The sequence below is a fragment of the Sminthopsis crassicaudata genome, chromosome 4 (assembly GCF_048593235.1).
Source record: "Sminthopsis crassicaudata isolate SCR6 chromosome 4, ASM4859323v1, whole genome shotgun sequence".
In the NCBI taxonomy this organism is placed as follows: Eukaryota; Metazoa; Chordata; class Mammalia; order Dasyuromorphia; family Dasyuridae; genus Sminthopsis; species Sminthopsis crassicaudata.
Window position 1 is genome coordinate 393937768 of NC_133620.1, and position 26564 is coordinate 393964331.

At 33.7% G+C, this 26564-nt stretch overlaps 1 protein-coding gene across 4 annotated transcripts in view; it reads left to right on the forward strand.

The window, feature by feature from the left end:
- WDR64 (WD repeat domain 64) overlaps window positions 1–26564 on the forward strand; it is a 175774-nt gene that overhangs the window by 17161 nt on the left and 132049 nt on the right. For 3 of the 4 annotated variants that reach the window (XM_074262511.1, XM_074262513.1, XM_074262512.1), the window contains exons 3-6: window positions 5924–6026; window positions 19201–19304; window positions 22036–22065; window positions 25006–25116. In XM_074262511.1, the coding sequence (XP_074118612.1) occupies window positions 5924–6026; window positions 19201–19304; window positions 22036–22065; window positions 25006–25116 (348 nt within the window). The remainder of the gene's footprint in view (window positions 1–5923; window positions 6027–19200; window positions 19305–22035; window positions 22066–25005; window positions 25117–26564) is intronic. The other variant, XM_074262514.1, reaches the window with a different exon arrangement.

Genomic DNA, 26564 nt, shown 5'->3' on the forward strand with positions numbered 1-26564 from the left:
GCCCAAGATGCCCCTTATATATAAGCTAGTTATGGGTGAAAGAACACTTTCCAGACTGTGACTTATCCCTTCATTGTTTACTTATCTGCCTGGGAGTTGAACTTTCTTTATATTTGGTAATCAACCTGTTGAGAGAATTTTTTTTTCATATTCCAAGAGGAATTAGCCCATATTTCCTCCTATCCTTTGGGTTCTGAAATGATGCTCTTTCATTCCCAATAGGTGATAGCTTATTGGAGGAGAATCTGGATGTCTCTTCCCTCTCCATTCCCACCAGGAAGTCTTACTTTCTCACCTGCTATGTGTCAGGGAAAACATGATATGAGTCAGTCAACAAATTTTTTAAAGTGTTCATTATATGCCAGACACTGGAATTCAAAGACAGACAAATATATGGTTTCTGTCCTTAAGATGCTCTTATTCTAATGAAGATTCTATGCAAATAAATATGGAAATACATAACAATACACTATATGTAATAACATATCATTTAATAAATGCATATTATATATTATATATGTATATATATAAATGTAAAATTATGTACACACAGAAAGAGAGAGAGAAATATAATGAAAAGTACCTCAGGGGAAAGACAATGGAAGTACCAAGAAATTCTTTTGCATAAATTAGGATTGAAATGGAACCTTTTGAAAAGACTGCCATGAGGCAGAAGTGAGGAAGCAGATAATTTCTAGGCATGGGGAATAGTGAGTGAAAAGGCAAAAAGTCCTTGGGAGATGGATAGTCCTGGGAAAGAAACATAAAGAAAGTTAATAAGTTGGGGTTGGGATAGAGAAGTATAAGGAAATTTAAAAATTAGATTGTCAATAGATTTACTGGAATTTATTGATAGAGAGAGAGAGAGAGAGAGAGAGAGAGAGAGAGAGAGAGAGAGAGAGAGAGAGAGAGAGGAGAGAGAGGAAGAGTGTGTATTCATGTGTGTTTGAAGAAAGTCACTGGTGGCTGAGTGGAAAATAAATTGGATTAGGTAGACTATTAAGGTAGACAGAACACTGCATTATTATAGACTGGAGAGATGAGGGACTGCACTAGATGTGGTGAGGATTGAGACAAGATGACAGCAGATTGGCTATGTTGAGGTGAGTATGAGAAAGAATTTGCGGGTGGCACTGAAGTTGCAAATTTGAATGACTGGGATGATGACAGGTTATCTCTGCACCATAAAGGGAGGAAATATTAATCACCCCCCCAAAAATGATGCCTAAAATAAAGCCCTCATTGTTGTTATTGTTGTTTGGTCATGTCTGACTTTTTGTGACCACAGCATGCAAGCCTTTTCTGTTCTCCACCAACTCTTGAAGTCCATCCAAGTTTGTGTTGATTTTTTTCCACGCTATTATCTATCTATCTCATTCTCTGCCATCCCCTTTTCCTTTTGTCATCAATATTTCTCAACATCAGGGTCTTTCTTAATAAGTCTTACTTGTCTTCTCATTATATGACCAAAGTATTTAAATGTCAGCTCCAGTATTTAACCTTCCTCCTTGCTGTGTAAAAGACTCTCAAAAGTCTTCTCTAGTACCACCATTTGAAAGCGTCAATTCTTTGTTGCTCCTTACATTCCAACTTTCACAACCATATATTGCTAATGGAAAAAAACATAGTTTTGACCAAATGGAACTTTGTGGGTAAGGTGTGATATCTCTGCTTTTTAGTATAATGCCTAGATTTGCCTTAGTTTTCTTTCCAAAGAGCAAGGATCTTTTAATTTCATGGCTTCAGTTACCATCTGCAGTTTTGAGCCCAAGAATATAAAATCTGACACTGCTTCCATTTCTGTTCCTCTATTTTCCAGGAAGTGATGGGACTAGTTGCCAAGATATTAAGTATTTTTTAAAGTTATATTTCAAGCTATCTTTTACACTCTCCTCTTTTATCCTCATCAAGAGGCTTCTCATATCTTATTTTACTTTTTACCAATGCTTATCTGAGATTGTTGATATTTCTCTCAACAACCCTAATTCCAACTTTTAATTCATCCAGCCCGGCATTTCACTTGATGTTCTCTGCATATAAGTTAAATAAGGTGGCAATGTACAGTTTTATTGCATTCCTTTTCCAATTTTAAATTTCATGTTTGGTTCTAACTGTTGCTTCTTGACTGACATACAGCTTCTTCAGAAGACAAGATAATCTGGTCCCATCTCTTGGAGAACTTGCCGCATTTTCTTGTATTCCACACTGTCAAAGCATTTAGTATAGTCAATGAAGCAGTAGTAGATGTTTTTTTTTTTTTTTAATTCCCTTGCTCTCTCCATAATCCACTGAATGTTGGCAATTCAGTCTCTGGTTTCTCTGCCTCTCTGAAAACCAATCTAATCTTCTTGTTATTCACATATTGCTAGAATGTAGCTTTTAGATCTTCTGCACAGCCTTGATGGATTGAAATGAGCACAAGTTTTTGGTAATTAGAACATTCCTTGGCATTGCCTTTCTTTAGGATTGGGATATAAACTGATCTTTTCTAATCCAGTGGTCACAAATGAGTTTTCCAGATTTTGCTGGCATATTGAGTGCAACAATTTCACACCATTATCATTAAGATTTATATAGCTGATCAGGAAAATCCCACATTGCTATGTCCTAATTAGGGTTTTGTTTATTATAGTGTCAGAAGGTTGGAGCTGAGTATCCTTCTAGGCCTCAGTTTCCTTTTTTTGTGAAATGAGTGAGTTGGATAAAATTCCTAAAGTTTTTTTTTTTAGCTCTAATTACTCTGGTTGCTGTGTATAAGTTATAGGTTCATAGTTGGGACTGCTGTTATTGTCCCAGGGGGAAAAAATGTAGTGAGAAATCTGCATGGGTTTATTGGATGATTGCATATTGCCCTAAGTTTTTTTTAATATAGTTGCTATCTAAATGTAGGGAATTATTTTGCAGAATTTACTTTTTTTCTGGGAAATTGTAGTTTATCAGTACAAGAATAAATAAAGCATTTTTCCTTGTTGAATTCTGAAAATACTCCCAAAAATAGGAGTAGAAACATTCAGATTAAAATATGAATTAAATTGGTTGCCCAATTTTACAATTATTGTTAGTTTTGTTTGGGACAGGTGAAGTGGGAATGGAGGTTGGAGAGAGCCATTGATCAAAATGTGCATGACTCAAAGTGAGTGCTTAACAATACTTTTTGATGTGGCCTGACCATATCTATTATAAATACTTCTTAGTTTCAAGAAGATCAATTAAAGATTTCAGGCTGGCTTTTCTAGGTCAGGGGACCAATAAGAGAAGGCAAGAAAATTTTCTCTGCTTCTCACTAACTCTCAAAAATTCCCCCAAACTTGGGGAAAAAAGCAATTCTAAAAGTCTCCTGACCAATATAGCAAGAAGCTGAACAAAGTAGTCTTGAAGCTGAACAAAGTAGTCTTAAGCACTAAGAGCAGAAAACATTAATGCCTAACTCACTCACTCACCATTTGTGCCAGAACCCCAAACTCTGACAGAACATAAAAATAGCTATTTCCTTGCCAATTCTTCAGTATTTGCTCCTTCCCAGAATCTATCATTCTGTGACAATAAGTAATAGAACTTAACTCTGCCTAATCACTAGAAGAGAGGAAACAAATAGTAAAAAAGTTTTGTCTGGAGGAAGGGCAGTGCTCTCTGCCTGGGAAGAACAGTCTCAGATAGAAGGAAATAGTTCAGAATACCAGCATATTTGTGTAGAGCTGTACTAAACCTGAAGGAAAGGGGACTAGCATCAAACTGAGACCAGTTCTGCACCCTTAGAAGCATCTTGGTATAGGGCTAGAAGTAGCAAAAAGTTAATTCCTCTACATGGAGAGGCTAAGGCAGCTTTAAGGTCCTCATGAGTCATAGGAGAAGGAAAAATAGAGAAAAAAAGGAAAGTAGGATTTCAGGAGGAACAAAATTAAGTTAAAATCCTAGAGAACAGATATATCATCTGTAAAGATATTTATAGAAGGAAATATGGCAAATAAGACATGTTTCTAAATAAATATGGAAAGACAAAGCAAATACAAGGTCATTTCATGGGGCCATTGATTAGAAACTAGAAGGGACTTCATAAACTAGCTAGATTAATTCCTTTATTTTGTAGACAAAAAAACTGAGGCCCAATGTGTTAAATGACTTGCCAAATGACTCAGTATGGTTCAGAAACAGTAAATAGGCCAATCTGGCTAAATGTTAGAGACATGAAGAGAAGTGATGTTTGGGAAAAGTATAAGCTAAAAAAATTAGTCTAAACTCAGGTTGTGAAGGATTTTAAATGACAAACATAGAAGATTGCACTTGATCCTAAAGGCATTAGAGAGCCAATAGAACTTGAAAAAAATTAGAACTTTTATATTTTGTCTTTATATCATCTTCATTTGCAAATGACTCCTTCTCCTTTCCATAACCCTTCCCTCAAACTAATGAATAAAAAAAAAAGTTTAAAAAGTTCAAAAAAATGAACCAACCAATTGACTGTCTGAGATAATCCAACATTCCATATCCATATGCCTGTGCTTCTGCAAAGAAAAGAAGTTGTGCTTTCTCATCTCTTCAATTTCATTTTTTTGTTCTTTCCATTTACATTGGTATAATCAAATTCAACCTCAAGACATTTACTAGCTGTGTACCCAGAGCAAGACCCGCTTTCTTCATCTGTAAAATGGAGATTACATCTACCTCTCCGAGTTGTTGCAAGGATCAAATGAGATAATTAGTACAGTCCCTGGTACATTAGTAAGCTCTATTCAAATGTATGTTATTCTTATTGTAATGTTATCATCGTTATTATTATTGTCATTTTTCTTAGTTCTGCTTTCCCCATTTTGTAATAACTCATTTATCATCCCATTGTTATCTGAATTCTTCACATTCATAATTTCTTTTGGTATGGTACTATTTCATTACATTTATTTATCATAATCTATCCAGTCCCTAACAAATGGAAATCATTTTTCAGTTTTCTACTACCATAGAATGCTATTATGGACATTTACATGTTTATAGGACCTTTCTTTTCATTTGTGACTTAAGAACTTGTGCCTAGTAGAAGGGTCTCTTGGAAATTCTTTTTTCTACTATGTCTGGAATGCATTCCCATCATACTTCCTGGAAGCCTTCAAAATCCAGCTCATAAAGGACTTGTAAAGAAAGTAATTACCAGTCTCAACCTGCTGCTAGTTCATTTCTGTCTTCTATAGGAAGTCTTTCAAAATTTTTATTAATTCTAGTGTTTTACTTACATTGACAATTTGTCATTTATCCTGTATTGAGTCCTTTTTATACATACCTTTTTTTTTTGCATATTGTCTCTTCCATTAGATAGTGAAGGGATTATTTTTTCTCTTTCTTCTTATTCCTGGCATTAAATGCAATATTTGGCACATAGGTAATAAATGTGATTAACTAAATAAATGATTAAGAGACTTCATGGTTACTAATTTTCTTTCTAGAACAGTTGTAGCAATTGATAACTTCACCAATAATTAAGCAGGGGAGTGACACGGTCACACCTTAGCTTTAGAGATGTCACTATAAAAGCTGTGTGGAAAACAAATAGGAAAAGAGAAAGTCTTAAAGACCAAGCAGAGTAATATTGCAGCAGCTCAGGCAATAAGGGATGCTGGTCTTAACTAGGATGGTAGCTTATTAGGAGAGTGGATGTAAGGGACATTGTAAACTTGGAAACTGAAAGGATATTATGGAGTGATTGCTTCTCTTTCCTTTCCTTCAAAATAAACTAAACATGATTTCAAATGATTATGTTCAACCATATTATAATTCCTAATTGTTTCCAAAGGTAACATTATAGAATTAATAAGATCCTTCTCTTTTTATTATTAGAACTTAAATTTTATCATCATTACAAATAATCACTAAGTAAATGGAGCATGTTTAAATCATTGTGTAATATGTAATTATTTTTTCATTTTCATTTTAGATATTTGGATATTTTCTATCTGAAGAAGATGCCCTTGCTTCGCAGCTTGATGAAGAAAATTTGGTTTTTCTTATTTCCAGAAAACAAAGATTTCCACTTTCAGGTAGTATTTTCAATATTCTTAGAAATTAATATGAGTTTTAATGTATATCCAAGAAGAATATTATACACATTTTCCTATAGACTCATTTAATTAATTATATTTAATTGTTTTTAATATTGTAAGAAAAGAGATAGACTCATATGTAGAATAAATTTCAACTGTCAAAGAAATAGGCATAATGTAATTGCTCCATAAAGAATATTTGCAGAAGAATCATAGAATCACAATAGACCTCAGCAGTCACCTAGCTCAACCTATCTTCCTTGAAGCTTTAACGTTCCTTATGAGAACCTAACAAATGATCATCTAATCTTTATTTGAAGACATTCCTTCAAATTCATAAGTTCATGAGGAAGTCATTTAATCTCTGTTTGCCTCAGTTTTGCCATCTATAAAATGGTGTTAATAATAGCATTTACTGACTAGGATTGTTGTGATTAAATGAGATAGTAATTTACCTGTCACATAGTAAGCAATATATACATGTTAACTGTTAATAATAATGATGATGAAGATGATGTTTATCCTACTTGTTTGAGAATTGTTAGAAATTCCATATCTTTATTTTTAGCTAAAATCTACTTCCCTATAATTCTTACCTATTAGTCCCAGTTCTGCCCAATGAGAGAGATTTGAGAAGTGCATAATAATATTTAGATTTTCCTAAAGAATACTGTGAGATCTTTAATAATCATAAATTAAGACTTCAGTAATATGATAGCATCTCACTAGCTTGAACTCCAGTAGTTAATCAAGCAATGCTTTTATACAAAATATTTTATAATTAAACATTTTAAATTTTCCAATTCAAACTGACAATTCAGCCACAGTTAGCCTTCATTGGTAAAGTTTCAGAATGGATCTAATTTTGAAGGATATTCCAGATCATAGGAACATTGAGATACATTACATAATCACAAACCCTCATTATACACTAAGAAAATCAAGGCTTACAAATGGCTGTCGAACTGTGAATACCCTTTGATCCAGCAGTATCTCTATTGGGTCTGTATCTCAAAGAGATCATAAAGCAAAAATATTTGTAGAACCTTTTTTTGTAGTGGTGAGGAACTGGAAACTAAGTGGATGCCCATCAGTTGGGGAATAGTTGAATTAGTTATGGTATATGAATGTTATGAAATATTATTGTTCTATAAGAAACAATCAACATGATGATTTCAGAAAGATCTGAGGAAACTTACATGAACTGATGCTAAATGAAGTGAGTTAGAATCAAGAGAACATTATACACAATGGCAACAAGATTATGTGATGATCAGCTCTGATGGACAAAGCTCTTTTTAACAATGAGATGATTCAAACCAATTCCAATGGACTTGTGATGGAGAGAACCATTTCCATCCAGAAAGAGGACTGAATGTGGACCACAACATAGTATTTTCCCTTTTTTATCATAGTTTGCTTGCTTTTTTCTTCTTTATCATTTTTCTTGTGCAGCATGATAATTGTGGGAATATGTATAGAAGAATTTCATATGTTTAACATAAATTGGATTGCTTGTTATTTGGGGGAAGCGGAAGGGAGGAAGAAAAACTTGGAACACAGAGTTTTTGCAGGGGCTAATATTGAAAGCTATCTTTGCAAGCATTTTGAAAAACAAAAGGCTATTACTTAAAAAAAAAAAAAGAAAAGAAAATCAAGGCTCAAAAAGACTGATTGACTTGCCCACTATTGGCATATCTACTTATTGAGAGGCTCAGCCCCAGAACTCCTCACTGAATCCAATGCTTTTCTACTACAATATATTGGCTCTCTGGGAACATGGTACTAGGGTATTCACTCCATGTCCACAGATAAGAACAATGTCACATTATGTTCAGTTATTTTATTCATGTATGATTCTTCTTGATCCCATTTGAGATTTTCTCGACAAAGATATTGGTGTGTTTTGCCCTTTCCTTCTCCAGCTCATTTTACAAATATCAGGCAAATGGGGTTATGTGACTTGCTCAGGATAGAACTAGTAAATGTCTTAGGCCACATTTGAACTCAGGAAAATAAAATTTCCCTACTCAAAATCCAATGTAGTGTATGCTACGGCACCACCTAGCTGCTCCATGATGACACATGTTAGTAAGTTAGAAGTCTGTCACTCAACTCTCCCTCTGTAGATTTCACTTTACCTATCTATAAAATATGTAATATTAGCACCTATTTCTTAGATTTGTTGTGAAGATCAAATGAAAAAATAATCATAAAGTACTTAGCACAGTGCCTAGTACATGCTGTTATATAGATGTGAGCTATTGTTGCTATTGCTATTAAATTGAAGAGTTTCAATAATCTTTTAAGTTCCCGCTGAGAGAAAATATGGCACAATGGGTAGAGCACTTGATTAGGAGTGAGGAATATCTCACATATATTAAACTATAGCCTAAATCATGTTACCTTTGAGTCTCAGTTTGCTTATAGTAATAATAATAATAATAATAATAATAATAATAATAATAATAATACTTGGGTTACCTAATTCATGAATTGTACAGTAGACATTCAAAGCACTATATAAATTTCAGTTATTAATATTCTATTATAGCTTTAATATTGAATGATAATCACAACACCTTATTTCTAAATCATCATTCTATATTAAGCATTGTGGAGAATGAATTTCAGTCAGAAAGACATAGGATCTAGTCCTGTCTCTGAGACATATTTTCTGTATGACCCTAATCAACTTCTTACTTAAATTCTCAGTGCAATTATCTGACTTTTCATAGGTTGTCCATCATGCCTGAAATGCATTCTCTTGTAACCGCTACCTTGTAGGATTCCTAAGTTCCTGCAAAGCATTGTTCGAGCCATCTATATAAGACTGATCCCAATCCCTTATATTGTTAGTACTTTATATGTCTGTCTTTGAACTGTTTATGTAGATTTGGCATTTACTTTTGTATGTGTGTGTTATACCTCTCAGAATGCAAGTAGAACCTCCTTGAATACAAGATTTATTTTGTTTTTGTTTAGCACTTAGGGCTTGTATATAAGGGATTCTTCATGTATTTGATTGAACTGAATTCCTGAATTAGAGGAGTGCATCTCTGCTCTCCACCTTATCAAGGAGAATAAATGTTGCTTGGAAGGATTAAAAAAAAAAGATTCCAGAGAAGTCTACTAAGAGATGCAAGCATGAAAATATTAGGAGGTCAAAGGCTGTCACACAGAAAAGAATAAGGAACTTCTGAGCAGATGAAACCATGTAATAAGTAGAGTAGTTTCTTTTCACAGAGTTTTATATTTGGATCTTCTGAGGAAAAGAAGTTTCCCATACTCCAAAAAAGCCACAAATATAACCAAGGGTAATAATATCTATTACTGACATATGGATATTTTTTTAATTCCCAAGAAGATGATGATAGAAGACGCCTTGATAAAAGGTGTGGAAAAGACTAAATGTTGGAACAGGGTCATAGTAAGAGATCCAAGTGCCAACAGTAGAGTCTAAGTTCCTTGAGGTCAGGGACTGCTTTGAATCTTTTCTTTGAATTGCTAGCATCTAGAACAGTGTCTTGCAAATAGTTGGTGCTTAACTTTTTCTCTTAGATTAGGTTGCATAAAGTATGTATTTAAACAGCTTCCTGAAACAAGACAAGCCTAAAGTATACAATCCATTTCTGGATTTGAATGGGAACAAATGATATGGCCAAAAAAAAAAAATAATAAAGATTCTTTAGCTATTTTAAGAGGAAAGGAGTAAATGAAGAGTTTGTCAGTACAGGTGATCTTAATGTTTTGGTTACCAAATAAAAGTAGGGAGTTTTAAAGAGAAAGTACATTGTAGAAATTGAATAGATGTATCAGAGGGATTTAACTTTTCAGACTGGTTTGGATCCAAGAAAGATCCCGACCATCATGGAGAGAATATGTGTACAGTTCTTGGTGGGCTTTTCAGTTAGCTCAGATCAGGTGAAGGCTGGGGGGAAGCTGAGCTGATAGTGGGGCTGGGGCCGGATATTCAAAGGGTGCCTTTGACCAGGATTTGTGAATCAAGGTCAGTCATGGGTTGGACAATTAGAAAGGAATCTTAAAGGGATCTCAACCCCCATCATGACCAGTGACTAGAATATCATAATAAAAGGGTATACCTCATTCAAATAGAACAGATTATATAGAAAGGGAAAGAGTTTAATACTATTAAAAAATAAGGGATAAACTTTTGTAGAAAACGACAAATCCTTGCTGTGGATATAGCATGATGGAAGTCATTTGGTGGGTGAAGCTCAAAAAAAGGAAGAAATAAGAACAATACTGAGGTGGAAATAAACTGCAATAAGGTTTTCTGGTCCAAATCCCATAGTTCATTCTGAAGGAGGGTATAGTTCTGAGTGGGGACTTCAAATGGATAGATATCTGCTGGAGATATTTTGCTGATCAAAGTAGAGAAATTAATAAATTCTTGTTGATATTTTTATTATTAACGACTGAGAAGTGACCAGGTAAATTTTTGTTCTGGATTTTATCCCTACCAATAATGTGTGGAATTGTTTGTTAAAGTTGTCAATCATTCAGCATTTATGAAATGCCTACTATACGCTAGGTACTGTGCAAAGTACTAGAGATACAAAGAAAGGCACAAACAAACCAAAAAAACCAAACTCAAAACAGTACTGGTCCTGTCTCAAGGAGGTCATAGTTGAATAGGGGAGAGAATATGTAAATAAAGCTCAGGGAGCTGATGACCATGAAATAATGAGGTAAGCAATGGCCATGGTATGATCTGTAATTTAGATTTTTAAGAATTTTTGAAACATGTTGTATTTAAAAACTTCAGGAATAGGAAAGGTAGGAACCCATATCTTGAAAATGAAATTTCGGTGAGATAATCATAATTGATTCTAACAGCAGCTATGTAGAGGAACTCATGGTTTTAAAGTATTCATGAATGAATTCAGATTTTTTAAATTGACATAGATGGGAGATATAATCAAGGCCAGATAAATGGGGATAAAAAAGACTGACAAAATACTGAAAAAAAAAAATCAGAAAGGTTAGTTACTAACATCAAAAGGTTAGCCATAAGTTCTATGGACAACAAAAAAGTACTTTATCAAAGTATAAGGAGATAGAACCTTTGCTTGAATAGAACATGAAAATGTTTTCTTTTCCTAAAAATTAACTTCAAACTGTTAAGTATAGCAAAAATAACTAGCAAGAAAATGAAAAACAAAAATATGATGGTAGGAGAGTATTTTATTGGCCAAAATTCAGTATAACAGATATGATGAAGTTACATGAACCAGATAAATTAGATTTAAGAGAATTGCAGGAACTCCCAATTATGATTGTAAATTTATCTGACAGTGATCTCTGGAATCATGCAGAAAGAAAGTGACACAAGACAGAAACAAGCATATATTTTCCTGATTTACAAAAACAGAAAGAATATGGTTGATTAAAAATATGTCATGGAACTTGACATTAATTCTTGGTAAAAATCTGGGAAAGATCACTAAGACATTTTGTAACATTTAAAATATAAATCATAACTATTCTAGCATAGATTTTTAACCAAAGTCATTTCAAACTAGTATTTTGCTTTTTGACAGTTACTAGACTAGTCAAGCTAGATATCACAGTGGATAGAATGCCAGGCTGAAATCAGAAAGATTCATCTTATTTAAAATCTGGCTTCAGATACTTATTAGCTGTGTGACTCTAGGAAAGTCATTTAACCCCGTTTGCTTTAGTTTCCTCATTTGTAAAATGATCTGGAGAAGGAAATGTCAAACCACTCTAGTGTCTTTGCTAAGGTGATCCAAAACGGAGTCACAAAGAGTCAGACAGGACTGAAAAATGATTGAACAACTGAATAATAGTAGAACAGGAGAATACTTTGGAATTCAAATTTTTAGTTTTAGGAAAACTTTTGACAAAATCTCTCCTAATAATACTTATGGATAAGATGGAGGTATGTGGCTTCAGCAATGTACAATAAGTGTATCAGATAGATTTAGTACGAGTTGACCAGAAATAAATTCTTTTGATTAATAGATCATTACTTTAGGTATCATTCTTTAGTGGATTGCCTCAGGTTTTCTTGAAAAACCATACTTGGTTTTCTTCTAGTTAACATTTTCATCAGTGATTTGTATGAATGTAAAAACAATATTGAATCAGATTGACCAATAACAAAAGATTGGAAGGAATAGCTAATGCGTTGGATAATAAAACCTTTATCCCAAAAGATCTCAATGAACTAGAATAATAGGCTGAAGATAACAAGATTTAATTTCATTGGGATAAAATGTAAAGTCTAACATTTAGATGAAAAATAAAATCACTGAATAACTATCAGAGACATGACTGAGAAGCAATTCTTGGAAAACATTAGCTTGTAATTTTTATGAACTGAAATTTTAATACAAGTTAGAAATATGATATGACTGTCAAAAAGGCAATTCAATTTTAAGAAGTATTAAAAGAAATATATTGCCACATCAGAAGATTTTAATAGTCCCAACATAACTTTTCTCTAATCATACCACAACTAGAGTACAATCAGACAAGTTTTAGGTACTTTATATTTTTTAAATTTCTGTTTATTTATTTAGGGTATACATGTACATTCAGTTTTCTACATATTTCCATATGAGTCATATTAGGAAAGAAAAATCAAAGCAAAAGGAAAAAACCATGAAAAAAAACAGAAGGGAAAAAAGATGAAAATAGTATGTGTAGATCCACATTCATTCAGTAGCCATAATTCTCTCTCTAGAAACATAGTGCTTTCCATCCAAAGTTTATTGGAATTGCCTTGTATCACTGAATTACTTAAAAGAATCAGTTTTATAATAATTGATCATTGGATATTTTATTTTTGAAAATAATATTGATCAATTGGAACTTTCCCTAAAAAGAATAACTAGTGGAGGAATTTTGGTAGAGATTTCATAAAACCATTTTGGAAAGTAATTTGGATTATGCAGAAGTGGTGGTTAAGTGTCCATACTCTTTGTCACTGAGATCCCACTACCAGGCATATACCCCAAGAAATCATTGATTTAAAAAAAAAAGTAGTACACTTCTACACTAAACTAAATATATGAGTACTTTTTATAGTAGCAAGGAATTACAAACAAAGTAGATACCCATGGATTAGGGAATAATTAAAATGACACATGAATATAATGAAATATTACTGTAAAGTAAGAAGTAGGATGAATATAGAGAAGCATGAAAAGATTTGCATGTACTGACTGATACAGAGTAAAATAAACAGAGCCAAAAAATAATAAAAAAAACAATTTTAACAATGTAAATAAAAAGAACAACCACTACAAAAAAATCAAGAGTGAATGTTTCAAAATTACAAAGAACAAGCATGAGGGACAGTTAGATGGCTCAGTGGATAGAACATCGGCTCTGGAATCAGCACAACCTGAGTTCAAATCCAACCTCAGAATCTAACATTCTAATGCTTAGCTGTGTAACCCTGGGCAAGTCACTTAATCCCAATTGCCTCAGCCAAAAAGTGAAAGGAAAACAAAAACAAAAACAAAAACAAGCATGGCATCAAAGAAAAGATAGCAGAAGATACTTCTCCTACCTTTATAGTGATTGGAAGTCCATGAGTATGGAATATGGATCATGTTTTTTTTTTTTTTTCTGAGTTTTTCAGTTTTCCATTTTCTTGGAAATTTTTTTTAATCTTTACATTTTGCTTTTGTTTTGTTTTTTGTTTTGTTTTTTTTTTTGTTGTTGAAAAAATATTCTTTGGGGTTATAGGTGGTGCAGTAGAATAGAGCATTGGACTGGAAGTCAGGAGGACCTAAATTCAAATGTGGCCTCAGACATTTACTACTATATGACCCTGGGAAGGTCACTTCGTACCCTGATTGCCTTCCCCTCAAAATAAAAAAAAATATATGTTTTTTGTTACACAAAATGGCTTTCTTGGAGGAAAAAGAAGTGAGGAATACAGGGGAAATTTTAGGCAATGTAAAAACAAAAGATATTTAAAATTAAACAAAAAACAAGCAATTCTGATGGCAAGAGATCCATAATCCATTCTTTATAATGGTAATATTTATATAGCATTTTAAGGTTTACAAAATTCTTCACATATTATCTCCATTTACCCTCATGACAATCCTGGCAGGTCAGTGCTATTATTATCTCCATTTTACAGGTCAAGAAATGGAGGCAGAGGTTGAGTGACTTGTTCAGAGTCACACAGCTTATAAGTATCTGAGGCAGGATTTGAATTCAGGTCTTCTTGACTCCAAATAAAATACTCTTATCTATCTAGTGGCCTTTTACCAGCTAAAGGAAGTAAGGGTTTGTGCCCTAAGAAAAGCAGTTTGGAGTCGATAGAAACCTGGTTTTGATTCCTACTTCTGATGTTTCTTAGCTGTGTTAATATAAGAAAATGTTTTGAGAATCCCAGTCAAATGTAAGCACTTTGAAGACAGGGGCTATTTTCCCTTTTATGAAAGTATTTTTATTTTCAGCATATATAAGGAATCTTAGTGATTCTCAGCCATGTTCTTTGTGTAACTTTTTGCTGAGAACATGAGAATGTGCTTCCAGTAATTATCTGATATAAATGCCAAGAGGTATAGAAGGGGAAGGCCACTTTCCTTGTATGTTGATTAAAGATCTTTCTTTATTGCTGACATGTGCTTGCTCCAGAAATCTGGACAGTTCCCTTAGAAAAGACAGTCAATCTAAAGGAATGAATAAACTATTCTTCTTGGTGGGTCCCTCCAGACAGAAGCACCTTACATCTGGAAGGTTGTTTTGTCTGGAGAGTGACATATCAAAGAAGAATACTTAGCATAGTCCTTTCTTTGTTCTCAGCCTATAAAAACCCCATAGTAGGAAAGGCACTTTGGAATCTCACCCATGGGGAGGATGCTCTTTCTGCCTGAGATCTTCCCATCAGGGACCCTGACCGGCTGTGACTCAGGATTCTCCAGCCAAGAAATGCAGGTGTTGGTGCTTCCCTGGAATGATGATGATGTTTGTTTTTCTATTATCCTTATTGTTATAGTGATAGCTGTATTTGTTAGTTGTGTGTTAATTCTATGTTACAAGTTACTTCTTCCCTCATGTCTTGTTTGAAACAATGTTTTGAGTAATAATAAACTTGTGCTTGCTTCCTTTAAGTCTGTGCCTATTGAATGCAAATTCTGAACCTCTATTAACTTTACAGTGTGTAGCATTAATGACCTGTACACAGCAATGTCTAATAAAATCTTACTAAATTGCTTTGAGTAGTGTAAACATTGGCAATTTATTTAACTTCTTAGGACTATTATAAAAGAAAGATTGGTGTTGCTGCTTTGTTTGTCCTTTGTTCTCAAGAGGACCATGGGAGGTGATGCTGTGTCATGTAAGTGAATTGGACTTAAGTGAGGGAGGGATGTGCAAGGTCATCAACATCACATTCTCCTTTAGAACCATCTGAGTCCAGTTTCAAGATACAGATGAGGATGACATGGTGTTAGATATAATAGGAGACTGTGGCCTTTTTAAGCTAAGGTCTTCAATAAGTCTTAGTTTGAGGCTGCACCCATTTAGTGATTAAGATTGGGTAGCAATTGAGGCAAAAAATCTCCTCTTTCATCTAGTCCAAAAAAAAAAAAAAAAGGCAAAAAAAAACTCCTCAAAACTAACTAAATAAATCTGGGAGGGAAGATCCTCAAGGTTTCTGACCAAAGCAGAAATGATTTTTATTTATACTCAATGAGTCAATCAGGATCCAAACAATAATTAGGCAGCTAGGTAGCACCATAGTGCATAGAGCACTCGGCTGGAATCAGGTATACCTGAGTAAAAATCCAACCTCAGACTCTTACTAGCTGTATGACCTTGGGTATGTCACTTAATCTTACTTGCCTCAGTTTCCTCATCTGCAAAATGAACTAGTAAAACAGTTTAGTATCTTTCTTTCTTTGTTTTCTTTTCTTTCTTCCTTTCTTTCTTTCTTTTCTTTTCTTTTCTTTTCTTTCTTTCTTTTTTTTTTTTTTTTTTTTTTTTTTTTGCTGAGGCAATTGAGGTTAAGTGACTTGCCCAGGGTCACACAGCTAGAAAGTGTTAAGTGTTAAGTGTCGGAGGCGATATTTGAACTCAGGTTCTCCGATTGGTTCTCTATCCACTGCAGCAACTGGCTGCCTTCTAGTGTCTTTCAAAATAAACAAACAAACCCAAATGGGTCACTACAGTCAGAAATGACTGAAATGACTGGACAAGTACTTCCTCAGAGTGTTGAGAATAAAATTATGTAACACATGAAAATTACTAATAATTTTTTAAATGCTTAGAAAAATCCTAATTGTTACCAAGCTTCCCTCAGGCCTTCTATTTATTTCTGGTCCCAGTTCATTGTCTTTCTGCATCTCTCTTTCTGATACTTCTTTCTATTGAAGTCTGAACCAGAAATGCCAAATGCACGACCTATAGACAGTACCTCTTGAATATAGCCCAAATCAAATTAAAATGTAACTTGGAAATATTTAACAAAATGAATAAAAATACAATAAAATACAAATTTTCTAGTTAAATATGTGACTTGCAGAGATTCTTGTATAATTAGTAGAACTTTTTTTTTTTGAATTTTAAACCACTGGTCCAAGCACAAGGTATTCTTTAATCACTTGGTTTTTTGTTTGTTTTATTTTTTTCTATGTGGTTAGTAAGAACAAATTCTGGCATTAGTGGGTCTTGAAGCAGTCATCACCATGTTATTTGAAAACAAAAAGATATCATTATCTATAGAGAATTCCACTTTAATTTTGACTCTACTTGGAAAATAACAACCAACAATGATAGATATTGATATAATGCTTTTCATTTTGCCCAAGATATTTGCATGCTTTATCTAATTTGAGTCTCATTATTACCTATATAAAGTTGGTTTTATTATAGATTAGTAAAGCTTAAAGAAAATAAATGATTGCTCAAAATCTTAACACATTTATTAATTATTAGACACAAATTTGAAACCCAGCTTTCTACTCAGAACCCAGCATTTTATCCACTATTAATTGTGGGAGCAGCATACAATTTTAGTGATCAGATCTCTCCCTGCAGTATGTTTTGCTTCATATGAATAATAGGTGTTGTCAAAGTTAGTTCCATTTTTATATACTCAAGGAATTTTACAACTTTTTAATTTATGTGGCAATATTTTACTAGACAATAGTTTCAAAAAGAGATATTTTACTCTCACCATTTCCCTAAAACAAAGTTCCCAAGAAAGATTGGGAAGACTCCCCCACCAGGAGATTAAAGGGAATTGTAATGTTAATAAACATATTTTCATCATTCAAGTTACATAATAAATCAGATGTGGCAAATGGCAATTATTTTCCCTTTAGTAGATAGTTCAAACATTCTTAGAAATGATTCCATTAATACTAATATAATTTGGAACAATGCCCAAAGGGCCATAAAATTCAGCATAGGGGGCAGCTAGGTGGCAAAGTGGATAGAGCACCAGCCTTGAATTCAGGAGGACCAGAGTTCAAATCTGGTCTCAGACACTTAACACTTCCTAGCTGTGTGACCCTGGGCAAGTCACTTAACCCCAGCCTCAGGGGGGGGGGGGGAAAGACGTAAAACTCAGCATACCCTTTGATCCAGCAATGTGTCTACTTAGCCTGTATCCGAAAGAGTTCATGAAAAAGGGAAAAGGACCCACATGTACAAAAGTTTGTAGCAGTCCTTTTTGTAGAGGTAAAGAACTGGAAATTGAGTGATGCCCATCAATTTGGGAAAGGCTGAATAAGTTATGGTATATGAATGTTATGAATATTATTGTTCTATAAGAAATGACAAGCAGCTGATTTCAGAAAAACCTGGAAAGACTTACATGAACCGATGCTCAGTGAAGTGAGCAGAACCAAGAGAACACTGTACAACAACTAGATTATGTGATGATCAACTCTGATGGATGTAGCTCTTTTCAACAATGAGGTAATTCAGGCCAATTCCAATAGATTTGTGATAGAAAGAGCCATCCACATTCAAAGAGAGAACTATGGAGACTGAATATGAATCAAAGCATAGCATTTTCATTTTTTTGTTGTTGTTTACTTGTTTTTTTCTTTCTTCTTTTTTTTCTCTTTTGATCTGATTTTTCTTGGGCAGCATGAATAAATATGGAAATATGTTTAGAAGAATTGCAATTTAACCTATATTGGATTGCTTGTTGTCTTGGGGGGGAGGAAGGAAAAAGAGGAAAAGAGGGAGAAATATTTGGAACAAAAGATTTTGCAAATATGAATGTTGACACTTCTTTTGTATGTATTTGGAAAAATCAAATACTATTCAAAAGAAGAAATTATTCCAATAGTTATATCAGGGAAGTTCTATATTGATGTGACATTGTTGTGAATCAAAAATTGAAATAATGAATAATTGGCTAGTCTTACAGAAAGCATTCCACGATTTTGGGGATTATTTTTCATGTCACTATTTTTGAAGCAAGCATCTTGTCTTCATGAAAGGGTATGGTAACTTTGTATGAAAACTATGAAATTTGAAGGAGCAAAAGACAACCTGGTAGTAGCTTTAAGAATTACCTTGACATATTCAAGGTTCATTATATGTTCTGTTTGATCCTTCTTGGAACCATAACAACTTTGGCCAATTTATCTTGTGTGCTATTTATACTATATATTTCATATAAGTGAAGGGCTTTGATTAGATATATTTTATGTTTTCAAAATTATTTGAAAACAAACCACAATAAAATGAAACCAGACAAGTAAGTTAGTCTTGTTCTTTAATATTGGAGCAATTCAAATGGCATCAACTCTATCTAGTAAATTACTGTGACTTGGAGAAAGTTGACATTCTTAAGCAGAGATAATCTCAGTGGAGAGATAATGCTTTATCAAATAAAAACAAAAAAAAAAAAAAAAATCCCACTCTGCAGAAAGTAATAGAAAATTTGGGCCCTTTCTTAGGACCAGAGCTGTCTATTTGAAGGTCACATGAAGCATGTCATTTCCTACTTCTATGTCATCAGATTAATGTTCTATGGATAAATAGGGAGTTACCAGGAGCTATTATTGTTTGGTTGACTTCTTTTCTGACTTAATTATGCTCTGAGATGTCTTTAAGAAAAGGTAGTTTTTAAACCTAACACAAAGATTTTGGAGTCTTTTTGGCTGGGAGAGCAAATGAATTATTATGCCATTGACAGGTGGCAGGAAACGTGATGTGGTTAAATGTCTCGTCAAGATTCCTCAACTGAATTTCCTGATAATAGCAACTCAGAAAGGATCAATAACTGTCTTCAACAGTAAGGTAATTTTAAAAGTTGCCTTTTTATTACTTATTTTCAGTAATGCATCAAGCACAGCCAAAATTGCAAACCATAGTTTGAAATTATCATCCCAAATAAAAATACAAATAAGTTGCTGAGGGGAATGCAGACTCCCCAGTCCATTTTTATGATATTGAAAATACCAAATCTGGCACCATCCCAGAATCCTATGTTGCACAGCGTAGTACGACACAATCATAACATAAACCTGGATTAGCACTCAAATGAAAAAAAATTAAAAACATTTCATAAGGGAAATGGTTTTGAGAGTACCCTGTGAAATATGCAATCTGGTCACTCAGAATGATTTTGAGTGTCTTTTAACTTCTTAAATTCATAAGCTTTCACCTCCAACCCAAAGTATCCCTGGAAGATTTTAATAGGAAGCATGCCAATAATTTCCATATAATATCATTATGAATCTGTAAAAATAATTTAGTATTAATATAATTTAAATGTTCCAGTTTCTCAGTTCATTGGCAGCTGTAGAAAGGGTTTTGTTTATGAAAGACCTGAAAACTGTAATTAGTACCTTTTTCTTCTTTCCCTAACAAGGACTTTTCTATCATATTTCTTGTGACTTAGTCTTTCTGTAACAATGGGTTGTTTTTTCATCTTTCCTAGAAATCAAAATTGGTTGAGAACAAAATATAATCTGAATTGAGAGGCTTATAATTTTTATTTTAAAAAAATATTCATGGTATTTCACTAAAGTTTTTCAAAAATGAAATTTAGTGAGTGTATATATTTCCAGTAAGGGAAAAATGTGTGCGTAATAGATGTTTTTATCCAGTCAGATAAACATTTGTATGGATGTCTTTATATCCAGATCTACATACACACACATACACAGAATATTTACTATTTTAAAATCATATGTCCTGTTTCTAACATGTAAGTGTAATTAAATACATCAATTAAATTTGCAAGTATAATTGGCATTAACTCAAATTTTAAAATTAATTATTTAAAATGTTAAATGTCTTAAAGAAAAAAGGAAGGAAATAAGTATTCATTAAATATCTACTGTGTATCAGGTACTATGCTAAGTGTTTTACATTTGATCCTTACAATAAACATAGGAGAATAGAGGATATTATCATTATTCCCATTTTTTCAGTTGAAGAAACTACAGCAGGTAGAAATTAGGTGATTTGCTGAGGATCACATAACTAGTAAATGTCTGAGGCTGAATTTCAATTAAGATCTTACTGACTGTAGGTCCAGGACTTTATCCATTGTGTCATCTAACTGTATGTAGTTTTCTATTGCATAGGGGAGAGGTTGGGGGGGAGGAGGAGAAATTTTTGTTGTTGTTATAATTAGAGTAATTTATCAAAAGACAAAATGAGTGATCACATTATAACAACTTATAATAATCTGATCCATAATTCATGTTATTTATGGAAAAGTAAATAGAATATATGAATTTTCTGATTTATGAAAGATGAAAGAATATAAAATGAAAATGCTGTAATATGATATGCATGAAACTTTAAAAAAGTTAAATGATGGCTAGTGTTAAGGATTATAAAACCTCTGTAGGAATTAAAAGGCCTTCAGCATGTAACTTCAATTACAGGCAAGTAGTTTGAGGGGAGTTAAAAAAACAGAAATGAAAATTATTTGATAGTCCCTCTCTTTTCTCTCTTTTCCTTTCAAAACTTTAGTTTTCTTATCTCTAAAAAGAAACTTAGCTTCAGACATTTACCAGTTATATTACTTTGGACAAAGGTAAACTCCGCCTCAATTTCCTCAACTATAAAAATGGAAATAATAACAGCATCCAAAAAAAGATTTTATGAGAATTATTATTTTTCCCTTTCATTGATTCCCCAAAACTCAGTATAGCGCCTAGATCACAATACCCTTAAACCAATTATTCAATTCGATTTTAGAGTGTTCCAAATTCCTCCCTCCTCATTGATGGACTCATAATCATAAGGCAGACAAGCATTTTTTTCCTCCTTTTTTTTTTTTTAGATGGGGGGGGGGGGAGGAAGGATTCTTAATAGGACTCTTAAAAGGACCTTTAATAAATGTTTTTAATCCTTCCTCAGACACTTATTGGTTGTGTGATAGTCATTGGCAAATCACTTAAATTCACCAATCCTCAGTTTCCTCTTCTGTAAAATAAGTATACTAACTACTTATGTCACAAAGTTGTGAAGATCAAAAGAGATAACACTCAAAGATTTTTGTAAACTTCAAAGGGTTATATAAATATTTCCTATTATTATTATTTAGAGGATTTACAAAAAATCCTGTTACTAATATCATTTCACTATAAACTTTTCATCACAGGGAGCTAAGCAACATATAATTGTAACAGAAAGAATTTAATGAGTGTTGTAGTGTGAGGGAAATGAATTACTTAGTAAAAAAAAAGTACAAAATCAAGGGGAAAGAATAAGAAAAGCAGAGCTGTCATCAGCATGTTTCAAGATAAGCCTTTTAATTGCCTGACATGTCAAAGAGAACTTGGATTCTGCCATTTTGCTAGCTTTTCAGGAGGATGAAGGAACAAGCTGGGGAGGAAAGCGGTCCCTTAGTGAAGGAGGATGACATGAATTATCAACATAAAAATGGTTCCATTTTAGAGTGTGCTCAGTGTTAATATTCTTCTGCTTAACTGCAATGTCTAATATACTTCCTTCTTGCTTTGCTTTGCTTTGCTTTTTTTTTTTTTTTTTTTTTTTTTTTTTACTGCAGATGAGAGTTCAGGCAAACATCAATGTTACAGTAAGTATTTCATTTATTTTTTAATTAACTGAAAGGAAAGTTGAAGGACAGTTTCTCAGCAATAAATTGAAAGCACCTGAATTGGCCTAAAAATATGAAAGCCTTCATGTTCTGCTGTTTTATATGGGGAGTATGAGAGCCCTCAATGAGTATTCATTATGAATTTCTACTGCACTATGAAATGAGGTGACAGAAATGTAAAGATTTTGAATCTTGAATATCTGTACAAAGGATCAAGCCTACATATATATATATATATTTTTTTTTGAAAGGAGAGGAGAGTTAAATATAAAGCAAATCTGAGTAAATCAAAATCCACTGAGAAAGGATGCCAATCATTTAATTTAAAACATCTACCATGATCTGTAGTGAGCCAGTTATCATAGATCAGAATTGGGGAAAACCCTAACATGTTAAATTCATTCTCAGTTATTCAGAAAAATGGGTAAGGCATACTCTGTAATAAATATAGTGGTCCTGGTTTATAATTGGGAACAGCAGGAAAAGAACTATTTTAAATAAGTTGAGAAAATATTTGAAAGCCTCTTGAATTTTAAACTTGAAAAAAAAAAGATTGTTGGCTTTATTCTTCCCTTCAGTTGTCAGGTAGAGAGAAAATGCTATTAGATGCTATTATTCTTCCCATAGCCCCAAATAGAGTAGGAGAGGAGAAATCGCCTCCTTCCACATCCTGTTGATGGGTGTTGGAGATATTGTAATGCAATAAGGTATAAGAATTGAAAAAAGATAGTGGAACCAATATTGAACTTAGCAGCAAGTTTGGATTCATGGTTTATAAGAAATCGTGTTGGGCTTGGAGTTATGAGTTAAATCTCACCCAGAACAATACGTAGGGTGAGTGTGAGAGAGTACAACATAATTCTGAAACTGAGAGCATGGATGACTAAGAGGATGTTAATACTTTTGACAGTAATGGGTAAGTATAAAAAAAGAAATGGTTTGGAGGTAAGATAATGAATTGTTTTTTGGACATGTTAAATAGGAGATATCTAAAAATAACGAAGATGTTCATATCAATTGTTAATGGCAGGACTGGGACTGAACCTTGACTTTACTTTTCATAAATGCATTGCTCTTTCCATTGGACAATGCTACTTTTCTTTAGGATTCTCTTTTTAAAATATACATTAAATTCACTTTCACTGAAATGTCAGTGATTTCTTAGAACCTCATTCTTTCTCACAGAAAGGAAAGTGACATAAGAGTGCTGGGTCATTTGCTGAGAATAGGAAGAGTGGTGGTAAGTGAGGGGAAGGCTGAAAAAAAAGAGAGTTAAATAATAAGTAAATAACTGTAAACAAACCCTGGAATAATTTTTATTTGTTTTTAGAGCTGAGAAGATTTAGGAAGGGGGAGAACTAGAAGAAATTTGAGATTAAAAAAGGGAAGGTGACAGAGAAAAGGAAGAAAAGGGAAAACAAAGTGTCTCAGAGATTAGAATCAATTCATTGATAAAGAGGGAAAAATGTGTAGAATTGGATTTGGAATTCGGAACTATACCTCTTCTCTCCCTATTCAAATGATTGCCAATTCTTGTTTATTTTATCTCCACTATAGGACATGTACCTTCCTCCTTTCCTCAACTCACATAGCCAACTATCTATTATAGTTCTCATTGCTACTAATCTAGATTTCTATAATTGCATTTTTTGACCTCCCTCTTCCCCTCTCCTTTTTTTGGCTCTTTCTGCATATGGCTGCCAAACTTATTTTCCTAAGGTACAGATATAACCCTGTAATTACCCTCCTCAAAAGCCTTCAGCAGCTTCTTATTCCTCTAGAATAAAATATGAAAAACTCTGCTGATGTTTAAGGCTCTACATAATCTAATATTATAGCTAAGTGCCACAGGAATAGAGAACTGGGCTTAGAGAAAGGAATATCTGAGTTCAAATCTGGCATCAGATACTTACTATCTCTGTGACCTTGAACAAGTCAATTCTGTTTGCCTCATTTCTTCATCTGTAAAATGAGCTGGAGAAGAAAATGGTGATCTGATAACTGTTTGACCCTGAGCAAGTCACTTAACTCTGCCTCAGTTTCCTCATCTCTTAAATAAACTGGAGCAGGAAATAGCAAACCACTCTACTTATCTTTGCCAAGAAAATTCCAAATGGGTCATAAAGAATCAGACATCAATGTCTAATTACATCTGATCACAAACCACAACAACTAAATAATCTAATACTCATCTAATCAACCATTCCAAACGTTTTACACATTATTCCCCTGTGTACTCTGTGCTCCAGCCAAGCGTGTGGTCTCCCATCCCTGTTATAACACCCTACCTCATCTCTGCCTTTCAAATCTTTATTCTCCTCCAGGGCTAATCTCAGTTCTTACCTCCCTTGTGAAGCATTCTCTTGACTCCTTCACCTCGAACACTCTTCTTTCCCAAATATTCCTAAAGTATATGACTTAATGAAAACAAGGCAACTGGGTGACAGAGTGGATAGAGTGCTGGGCCTAGAATCAGGAAGACCTTCAATTCCAGCCTTAGATGTTTACTAGCTGTGTGATCCAGGACATATCACCTACTTTCTAGAGTACTTGTAAAGATCAAATGAAACAATAATTATAGTAAGTGTATATACATGTTATTGTTATTTATTATTATCATTAAATCCATAAAAACAAAACCTCTTCGGTGAACAGTATAATTTTTGAGGGTATCAAGGAGATACTGAGTCCAAAAAGTTTGAGATGTGATGTGTAAAATGAGGTAAGATGTCCTGATTAGAGGCAATTGAATGGAGCAGTGGTTAGAGTACCAGCTCTGGAGTCAGAAGACTTTAGTTCAAATGTGGCTACAGACACTTAACACTCTCTAGCCATGTGACCTTGGACAAATCATTTAATCCCAACTGCCTCAAAAAAAAAGAGTAAAGAAAAAAGAAAAACCTCTTGCTTTTCTTCTAGGACACTTCTTGGATTACAGGATGTGATTACCTTCCTCAGCTAAAACGAATTGTTGCTGTCACAGAAAGAACTATCATCATCTGGGATTATAAAGCACAAGGGAATAGCCAGGTACTGTGCTAAGATTGATTCAGGAGCATGAGCCCATGATTAGTAATGTTGGTAGCTGGGCATAAACTCTTCTCAGCTACCATTTTGGAAGAGGAGAGATGGAGACACCAGTCCTTTCTATCTCTTGTTCCAGTGCCTGAATGTTCTTTCTGATTGTGTATATTTTTATATTTTACTTTTAAAATTATTTTTAGTGTTATACATACTTTTCTTGGGTAAGAATGAGATGAAAATCACATGCTTAATGATGGTAGCAAATATAATAGGGAAAAAGCACTCTTTCAAGCATTTCAGGGTTACCATTTCTTCTGTCATTATTGCCTTCTAGTATGTGCTTAAGACAGTGCTGATGGGGTGTAGTAGGGGGTTCTGGAGGAGCACAAAAAGTGGTCCCTCTCTTCAAAGCGCTGAGAGTTTATAATCTAAGTGTCAGAACTAATAATCAGAAGGAGAAGTCAATACATGTAAAACAAGAGAACAAGACAGTGGTAGTGCTGTGCTAATTGTGTAAATACCTCACTGGGCTTGAGGTCTGAAAGAACTGTGTGAGAAGTAGGGTGTGAGTGGATATTCTTGTAGGATAGATAGGATCCAGGTACCATTTAACTCTAACACTTGTGACCTTGTGGCCATGGGCAACTTCACTTAATTTTTCATCTCAGTTTTCTGAAGGAGAGAGTTGAAGTCAATAGTCTCTGAAATCTCTTCAAACTCTGGGTTAAATATACAGTGAATTATGAGTTAGCAGGGTCTCTTAAACTTTTTCATTTGAGACTTTTTTTCATCAAGATATATATAGGTTTATAAAATAGGCATCCAAATTAAACATTTACTGAAAATAAATCATAATTTAGTGACTTCCCACATTTAACTATATGACCTCATAATTGGTCTGAGACCTACAATTTAAGAAGCTTTGGGTTAGCCACCCAGTGGGCCTATCTTTTGTGTACAGTGTAGTAACACTGCTTATTCTAATTAGATCAAGATTTCACAACATAACTAGTAAATGATATCGACATTAACATTTTAAAGAATAAGCTTGCTTTTTCCTGAACATTGTGAACAGGTATATCCTTGTGTCTGCCCAAATTATGGCTACCTAGCGAACCAGGTTTCCCCAGCTTGAATTTTCGTACACTTTTCTTGTAAAATTATACAATGATTAAGTCATTGACTTTTATTGTCTAGTTTGTGTCCTAGGTTTGTGTCAATGATTGTCAGTGTTACCTGTCTCTATTTCACATTTCCCCTAGATATTCCCTTTCCTAGTCCAAGAGATTGCTAATCACGGCAATGTTTTAGTAGACATAAGAATGGACCTAGTAGCATTCTCTGCAAATACCAAAAAATTGGAACCCATGTGCCCTGTGAATGAAGGGCTGAAAAAATTTATACTAAAATCAATGTGATGGAAAGTTGCTATAAGGAATGACCAATATGAAGAA